General features: G+C 40.2%; 1 protein-coding gene across 1 annotated transcript; it reads left to right on the forward strand.

Moving 5' to 3' along the window:
- Positions 1-7,994: 7,994 nt before the first annotated feature.
- Positions 7,995-9,214, forward strand: LOC145559263 (uncharacterized). Its single transcript, XM_081620697.1, has 2 exons — positions 7,995-8,876; positions 8,978-9,214. The coding sequence occupies exons 1-2, from the start codon at positions 7,995-7,997 to the stop codon at positions 9,212-9,214; spliced, it is 1,119 nt and encodes a 372-aa protein (XP_081476823.1).
- Positions 9,215-9,839: the final 625 nt, after the last annotated feature.

Genomic DNA, 9,839 nt, shown 5'->3' on the forward strand with positions numbered 1-9,839 from the left:
CCAGGCATGCTCCAGCTTGTCTTGAAGGGTGTCAATCAGCTCTACAGTAAGAGTCTGATTGTGCACAACCTGTTTGCAGGGGCACATCAGTAAAAAAAAAAAGAAAAGAAAGAGCCAGAAAGGAGGAGGAGAAGAGCTGAATAAAAGCAAAGCCGTGGCCTTCAGCGACCACACCCTTGCTCGGTCTACCTCCGACATACCAGATAGGTCGCCGAAGTAATCTACAGCCCCTTCACGGTTCTGGCCCCAAATTCGTTCCCAAACAGGTTCTGGGACTGTGATGCGAGGGGCCGAGAAACCCAAATCTCCAGAGTTCAGCGTCTGGAATGATGGGAAGGAGGAAGAGGGAACCTCCTGAGCCTTCTCGGGCTCAGCATGTTCTTCCCTTTCGGCGGAGCCCAGCTGTTCTCCACCAGGGTCAGCAGCAACGACCTCCTCAGCTTCCTCCCCCAGATAAGGTTGACGAAGTAGAGCGTCAACCTCCCTATTAATATCTTCTGAGAAACCTTCAGCGATTGGTTTCTCAGGGTCTTCAGCAGGGCGTCCCTGAATCCCCCCCCCCCTTCGGATCAGGAGTTCGCTGGTCCACCTCCATCTCTTGAGTTTCGGGAGGTGGAGGGGGGGTTTGAGGACGCGGAGCTTCCGGCGGAGGGGGAGCCCTCGGCGAGCGTCTACCTTCATCAGGCTCCCTTATGTGGATGCCCCCAGTATGCCTCATCCCCGTCTGAAACTGACGAGGCCCCAGCACGGCTAACCTCCTCCTCCTCTTTGCTAAAGGTTGCTCGTCCATTTCTTCAGATTCTGATGAAGATAGATCCTCAAAACGAGCAGGCACTTTTCCTTCTCTCCTTCCGCTCCCTTCCTCAGACTGCAGAAAGGGGGGGCAGCAATGTGTGAGTAAAAAAAAAAAAAAAAAAAAAAAAGCAAGTCAGGAACTTACCGAAACCCTCGGCTGAGCTCCAGATGCAGGGATATCCCTCTCAGCGGCACCAGATGTCCCAGCACCTCCTTCCAAGGAGTCGATTGCTCGGGACACGTCCGCAGCTGTCTGAGCAGCCTGTGCTTCCTCAGGTAATAAAAGTCTGAGGGGATCTCGCTTTTCCCACCAAGGCTTTTGCTTGGTGTAGTCGGCGGCGGCTTCGATCTGAAGGCCCGTTTCGTGCAGATGCAACGGACGGTTCTTCAGAGCCGTGATCGCCGGAGCCCGGTCTAGAATGACTCGTTCGGCGTTCACCCCAAGCCAATTATAGTCAATTCCCGAAGTAGCTTCGCTCATCTCTGAAAAGAACAGACGAAGGTTAGACTGAGGGAATAAGCATGAAAGATAAACAAAAAAATTAAACAAGTCAAAGTCCTCGGCCCCAGCCGAACATACTTACCATCCCTGTACTTTTGGCTGAGGCCGACAACCGCCAACATCTTCTCTTGGAAGACGTAATGGTTATCCAGGAGCCATCTGGCCGGGAGAAATCTCATTCGGCCAACTCCCCCAGGGTTATTCTGCTTCCCGAAGAAGCTCATTTGCTCGTAGCTGGGGTGACGAGCGGCATCAGGGTCCTCAGGGCCCAGATCCTGCATGTTCGGATCAGGCCTAGAGAGCTATCGGGGAGCTCCGAAAAAATAAGGATGCTCCGGATCAGCGGGAACTCTCACCCAGACCCATTAACCTCTCCAATCCTTATCCAAAGAATCGTTCGGCCACATAGTCAGATATTGGGGGCGACTCTCTATTCGCCACCAGCCTGAGGACCCATGTTGGTCGTACACGCTCTGGATGTTTTGCACTAGCTGATGCATCCTTTGGAAGCAGTGCAAATTCGGCTCAACAGCAAAAAAACCGGCACACCCGGAGATAAGTCATCACCCGCCGAATACTAACGGGTGTTAATTGGCACAGGGAGATCCTGTACTTTATTAAAATATCCCTGACGAAGGGATCCAGAGGGAACCGAAGCCCGTATTGTAATTGCCGAGTGTACACCCCTATATATCTAGTAGAGGGACGGTGAATCCTGTCAGTCGGCGAGGGCATTCGGCACTAGTACCATCCTCTTCAAAAATGTTGTAGTGCAAATCTATTTGCTCGGCGAACCGGTAGGTTTCGGCGTGCCGAACCCACCATGGGTAAGGAGTATTTCTCAACATGGCGTCCTGAGCCTCAACATCTTGCCATTCAGCATGCCCAGGGAGCATGTCCCAAAGCACAGGGGGCAAATCTTCGGCCTGCCCAGTCCGTTCTCTCTGCTCAGGTTGCCCCGCCTCGCCGGCCCCGGCGTCCTGCTGAGGCGGCGCGAGATTTAAAGGAACGGCCGGAATTCCCCTTTCCGGGTCTTCCCCGACTCGTTCCCCGTTCCAAATATCGGCGCGGTCACGGGGATCCCCAGCCTGGCCCCGTCGACCCGGTTGACGCCCTCTTCCTCGAGCCATAGCCAAATTCGAAGAAGAAAAGTAGGGAGAAGAAGAATTCTCTCAAAAAGGCAAGAAAATCAAAAGAACTCGAAGAAATTTACCTTCAAATTGGCCGGAATGCGCCGGTATAGTCAGTGGCAGCGACGGATTTGAGTATCGAACTCGGATTTGGGGATATTGCGCTAGAAATTCAAAGCGAAAGTGGGTTTGTGCGAGAATTCGAGTGTAAGTTGGCGAAGAAGTGAGGCGAAAATGCGAATCAGACCTTATAATTCCAGGAAGGAGAATCCCAAAGGTCGAAAAGTTCAAATTTCTCTTAAATGCCTCCTTAATTAACCGTTAAACACTCTCTCACTTGAGTAACCGCCCACTATCCACTCCGCTTCCTATTAATTATCCAAATTACAGTTATTTAATTAATAACTATTTAAAAATTTAAATCTTTTGATTTAATTAAATCATTTACTTCCCTCCATTTTTATTGGATTCAAACCCGACCCGTCATCCTTCCAAATCGGGTCTGGGGGGCAAGTTGTTTGGGTCCAATTTATCTAATTGGGCCTAGTCATTAAATGATCCAAATTTCCAAGGGGTCAGGGCCCAATCCTCCAATCAAGCCAAGCCAGCCATGAGTCATTTGGTCCAAATTGCTATGGTCAGCCCATGATTGTTTAAGGGCCCAATTACTCTCCTCTCCTCATATGCAAAGGTATATAAGCCTCCAATCCATTCATTTATGACATGCACACAAAAGCCTCAAGCATTAAATCTCTTGCATAGCTTCCTCTCTAATACACTGTTTGACTTCGGCATCGGAGGGGTTTTCCTCGGATCCACCCCCGAGGCTAGTTTACGTGTGTTTTGCTGTGCAGGAAACCTTCGGCCCAGCTTCTATTGGACCGGACCAGTCTTCATCCACTTCGTTGGACCTTCGGCAAGGTCCCATTGTTTTCATCCGAAACATATATATATATATATATATATATATATATATATATACTCGTATTGTATAACGGTACCAAAGTGAATAATGCTTGAGAGTCGGGGAAATCTAATGATATTTCTATATCACATGGCATAATAGTTATAAAAAAAATTAATTAAAATTTCCCTGCATGAAAGGAATTTCAAAAATTATTGGAGTGAAAATTTCAAAGTATGTCAAACTTCAATGCACCAAAATGGAAACTATTCTTTAACCCTATGAGTAAGTACACTATAGCTATCTAGGGGATGTAGAGAATCCTACATCCAATCAAACAATTATGGAGTATATACATTCTCTAGGTAATACAAATTCGAGGGCATTGAAACTCCTACTACAAGTTATTTAATTTTTATATTTTTCATAAAAACAAAATTTACGAAAAGTAAAATAGATCTTATTGAACAAATACATATTAAAATCTTCGGATATTCAAAATATCATACTACATAAAAAGAATAAGACATCCAATTTTTTTTTTTTTTTTTTTAAAAAAAATGTTCAGATATTCTGAAATCGATTAAAAAAATAACTCAAACAATGAACGAAGGAGTAAATAATATAAAAGGTAGACTATGACTGAAATCTTTTTTTTTTAATCATTGTACACTATATGGTTGGTGACCAGTTAGGACCAAAGAAAGCAAATAAACCCAATAAATGTTGGAATTATTTAAAAATAACACAAAGTTGGGATGCTTTAAAGCGAATAGGTGAATTGGAGGGATGCTTTAAAATAACATAAAGTTGGGATGCTTTAAATATATAAGGAAAATTTGTCAAGAATAAGCAAACTTCTGCGTATCATATCTTATGCATACAATGATTAAGTTCAAGTTTGTATCCTTAATAGCTAGGCTGTTGTGATCATAATATAGGTAGGGCACACACTTAATTAATTAAATTAGTTGTAAATTTGTCTTAGACTCTTAGGTATAAATGTATGATGTACATATAGAAATATAATAGAGAATAGAATTATTTTTATATCAATACCTATATAATAAAAGACACATCCGCAATGACACATGTCAGTTTTTGGTGTGTCTTTAGTATTTTAAATTAAAAAAAGAAATTCTTTGTAAATTTATTTACTAAATATATGAGCAATGATATTTACTTATTTTTATATTGACTTCAATTAACTAATATGGAAAATATAATCACAAAAATAATTTTTGTAATTAAAATTATTTTTAAATAAACAATATAATCTTATTGTACTGTACTATAAGTTTATGTGGGACAAACATAATATCTGCTTCAACAATACAATTGAGATAGACAAAAGTTAATGATTAAAAATAAGACATTACAATATAATAGGCATATATTTTTTCATCAAAACTCACATCATTTCCCTTTTTAATCCTTTTTTTGTTTATGGGTTATTTTAGGAATTTATTTTATTTTATTTATTATTCCTATAACAAATTTTAATCTTTATCTTTCAATATTCAGCTAATATAGATTTTCTTTTATGGTTGAAATATTAGAATTTCAATTAAGCAAAGATATTCCATTTTCCATTATGTCAAATACTCAAATACTTCATTTGTATAAGATTAAATCGATAATAAATAGGAAAAATTGCTCCCATTAATCTGAACTTTTCTTCGTTCGCCCAAATTAATCCGTACTTTCGATTATTATTTATCACTCCCAACTTTAGGGGGTATTAATTTCTATTGCACCCAACAGGTCATCCAACCTGATGTAGCATGTTACCTAGACACGTGTCAACACGTGAAAGGTAAAAAAAAAATCGAAAAAAAAAATCAAAAAAAAAAAAAAAAAACCTACCAAACCCAGCCCCTCACCCTATCCCGGAAAACACCCATCCCCCTCCCCCACGCACTGCCGGAAAACGGCGGCCAGCCCACCCCCAAAAACCCCTCCCCAGCTGTCGGAACCGGCCCCTTTCCCTTTCCCCACCCCCGAAAACCCCTCCCCCGCTGTCGGAATCGGCGCCTAGCCCTCCATTTGCCGTCATTTCCTCCCCCTTCTCTTCCGTTTCCGCCCCCTCCTCTTCGATTTCTGCCCTCCCTCACATCCTTACCGATTTTTGCCCCTTCCCCTCCGATTTCCGGCTACTGCTTTGGTGGCCGGTGCTCCGAGGGAACGGGGATGGCTGGCAGTGGTGGTTGCTGGTTGGGTGGTTTTGTTTTTGTTTTTTTTTTTTTTTTAATTTTTATGTTTTGATTTCTTTAATTTTGACCCAATCCGGTTGCGACACGTGTGCAACTAATAATAAGTCAGCAAAATTTACTTCTTTAACCGGTTCCAAGTCATTTGGGTGCAATAAAAATTAATACCCCCTAAAGTTGGGAGTGATAGATAATAATCGAAAGTACGGATTAATTTGGGCGGACGAGGCAAAGTTCAGATTAATGGGAGCAATTTTTCCTAATAAATATTAAATAATGATAATAACCGTACCAGAGCCTTTTTGGTGCAACAGGCCACACGGTGTGGCCTGCTGCCTAGTCAACAAAAATAACGGATCTAGACGGGTGCATAACGGGGTTACTATACACACATATAACGGAGTAACTGATTTTGTCAGGGTTACTTGTATTTTTCAAGGGTTACTTGTATTTTTTTCAAGGATTACTTGTTCAGGGGTTTCTTGTATTTTTCAAGGGTTACTTGTGTAAGTTACTTATTCAGGGGTACGTGGTTACTTATATGAGTTACTATAGGGGTTATTTGTATGAGTTACTTATTCAAGGGTTAATTGTATGAGTTACTTATTCAAGGGTTAATTGTATGAGTTACTTATTCAAGTGTTACTTGTTGGCCCCATACCAAACTAGTAACACCCTACAAGTAACCTTTGACCAAAATCAGTAACACCCTACAAGTAACGCCGACCAAACTAGTAACACCTTACAAGTAATCCCTGACCAAACCAGTCGTACCCTACAAATATTCTACAATCTACTCATATTACTATTGTTGCTTCTGTTGCTGAATTTTTGACGAAGAATGTTCAATCTAAGATTCCACAAAGAAAACGAGCTCACATTTCTCCGATTCTCATCCATTTCACCACTTCAAATGTTGATGATGATCTTAAGGTTAATTAATCGCAATCTTTCACAGCAATTTAACACCTAATTTCTACAATTTCGTGCTTTAATTGCAGCAATTTGGCAAAGAGGAGAGAGAAAATGGGTGGAGTGGAGATATAGTTGTTGGTGATGTGTGGTTTGGGGAAGAAGCTAAGAAAAGAGGAAAGAGAAAATGGGTGGAGTAGAGATCTATTATTAGTGATATGCGATGTGTGGTTTGGCTTGGAGAACAAGCTAAGAAAAGAGGAGAGCTAGAGAGAAGACTTGTGGTATTTTGAAAAAAAAAATAGAAATTGTATCTGGCCGGGTGTGGCCAGCCACATACAAAAATTTGTGTAACCGTACATGGCACGGGATTTGACCTAATAGGATATATATACTCGTGTTGAAAGTGACACTTAGTTATATTTTATGAAAATTTTATTTTCGTACTATGAGATTTTATATAATTCCATTCGTTGTAATATATAGCTAGATGATAGATAGAAAGTTTTGTTTCTCATTATTTTGTGAAATAAAAATAAATAAATAAAAAGAGGATATTTGCAGGTTACCGAAGTCAAAATACTCCCTCCGTAACGTTTTACTCGCAACAAACTAGGGAAGAACGGACTCCTAGACAAAAGTTTTTAAGGGGGTAAATTAAAATAAAGTGCATGTGATTAGTAGAGTAAAAAAGGGAGGGAAAAAAAGGTGGTCCCTTTTTTAGTGGAGGCCATATGGCCTTGTTGTTATTTTCCCTCTTTTTTCCTTCTCTTATTCCCGTAAAGGGTGGGCTGTTTTTTAGAGGCAATTTTTTTAGCCTCCAAAATTTTCATTCCCCCCCAAAAAATCCTAAAATTTTAAAAGCAATTCAAAAACATTTCAAAAGGCAGCAAAAGCAACAATTTTACCAATCAAAAGCTCCTTAAAAATAGGAGTACCTGTTTCATTCACCACCCTCATTCAAACACAGGAGGGTTTTTTGGGGGGGGGGAATTAGAATTCATCAAAATAAGAAGTTAGAGGATACAACCCAGAAATACACCAATTGTTTGAAAATTACAAAAACCATAATCTGAAATTAGTCCTAATTCCTAATTGTTGTGTTAGTAGTAGCAGCATTAGTGAATTTGTACACGAATTAGGCTCCACTGAAAGCTCCCAAAAAAAGTCAAGTCACCTCCACTTCATCACCTACCATCAAATCTGAAAAAAAAAAAAAAAATAAGGGACTCATGGCAGAAATGTTGGATGATTTTTTCAACATAAACCAACTGCTCATGGAGCAGGACATGGTGATGGAAGAGAATTCCAGTTCATCGGGGTCAGAAACTCAAGAGGCAACTCACCAGCAACAAAATGAAGACATCTCATCAGCAGAATCGAAACAGATACAGAGCAACAAAATCAGCAACAATTATTTGTGAGGAGCAATAGAGAATTAAACATTGAAGAGAAAAGGCAGATTGTTGATGATATTCTGCTTAATATGGTAGGTGACACACTGCCAAGAGGAATGCTGACCTCATTGGAAAAGCAACATCATGTACACAGATACAAGCAGGTGGCTAAAAGAGATTAAAAAACACATGCAACTGGGAGAAGCAGTGGATGTCGAAACCAAAAAGTTAGGGAAAACTGGTAGAAAGCCATTTGAATACTCTGATGAGTGGCTTATGTCTGTGCCACTTTACAAGAGAACCACAAACAGAAGCTATGGTGCTGCTCTACATGTCAATCATATGGTGATACACAGGTTGAAGAAAAGGGGCAGACTTAGGGCAGTGTCAGCAAGTAATCACCCAGCATTATCAGAAAATCACAAAGTTGCAAGGCTAAAGTGGGTACTGCAACACATTCATCCAATTCCAAGTGAGGGGGACCCTACAATTATGGATATGCAACATCACATACACATTGGTGAGAAGTGGTTCTACCTAAACCCAGAGACAAGGACTTTCTATCTCACCCCAAATGAAGAGGTCCCATACAGAGCACAACAGTCTAAAAGGTTTAAGATAAAGGCAATGTTCATGGGAATGGTGGGCAAACCACTTTATGCTGTAGATGGGACTCTTATACACTCAGGGAAGTATGGTTTGTTCCCTTTTGTAAAACATGATAGGGAAAAAAAGAAAAGCAAAAACAGAGAAGCAGGCACAATTGAGACTAAAGCAATTCAGAATGTCAACAGAAAAGCTATCAGGCACATGATTTTAGACAAAATCATCCCAACAATTCATGCACAATGGCCAGCACAATTATCAAAGAATATAATCATACAATGGGATAATGCTAGGCCACATCAAGTACCAAGAGGTGAAGAGTTTTTGGCAGCAACACAAGCTAATGGGTTCAACATTCAATTTGTTTTCCAACCTGCCCAATCACCAGACCTTAATGTGTTGGACCTAGGTTTGTTCAAGGCAATTCAATCCATACAATACCAGTCATTCCCAACAAATATTGATGAGCTAATTGAGAAAGTGGCAGAGGCATTTGAGTTGTTTGATCCAACACTAAATAGGTACACTTGGATCCACTACAGGCTTGCATGATTAAGGTGTTAGAAAAACAAGGTGGGAACAACTTCAATCCACTACACATGGGAAAAGCAAGGCAAGACAGTCAAGGGACTTTGGAGGACATTTTGAAGGTAGATAAGACACTAATTGCAGATATAGTGCAATATCTCAACACCCTTTTTGTTCCAACCACTGGACCTCAACCAGAAAGTGAAGAAATGGAAGTAGATGCAGATTGAGGTTCACATAAGCAAGTAAGAACATGCAACTTTTTGTAAATGAACAAGACAACAAGTAAGTTTTTGTAAATGAAGAACTCAACAGCAACCAAGTCAGAAGACCAAAGACTGCCACACATAACCATTAACTTGAAAACTAAGTTTTTCACTACGTAAAAAAATGAATTTGGCACCGGTTTGAACCGGTGCCAATATGAGGGGTGCCAAAAAGGGGTTTAAAAAGGCACCGGTTCAAACCGGTGCCAAAACTTGAAATTGGCACCGGTTAACCGGTGCCAAAAATGGGTTTAAAAAAATGTGGAATTGTTTTTGGCACCGGTTAACCGGTGCCAAAAGTGCCAATTATTATAATTTTTTTTTTTGTTTTTTTTTTTATTTTAGAATATCAAACAATTAAAAATCGAATCAAATTATTTAGAACATCAAAATATAGATCGAATTTCAATCAACATAATCAAAAATTTACAATATATAATCAAAACAATTTTACAATATACATCAATACAGTAGTAGTTCAATTACAACATATAAAAAAAAATTACAATATAAATAAAAAAAATAAACTCAATATTCTTGCATCTTGAATTCTTGATTCTTCCCTTTAAGATCTAACTCAAGATACCTG

This window comes from Chenopodium album, chromosome 9 (genome assembly GCF_948465745.1).
Source record: "Chenopodium album chromosome 9, dcCheAlbu1.1, whole genome shotgun sequence".
Taxonomy (NCBI): Eukaryota; Viridiplantae; Streptophyta; class Magnoliopsida; order Caryophyllales; family Amaranthaceae; genus Chenopodium; species Chenopodium album.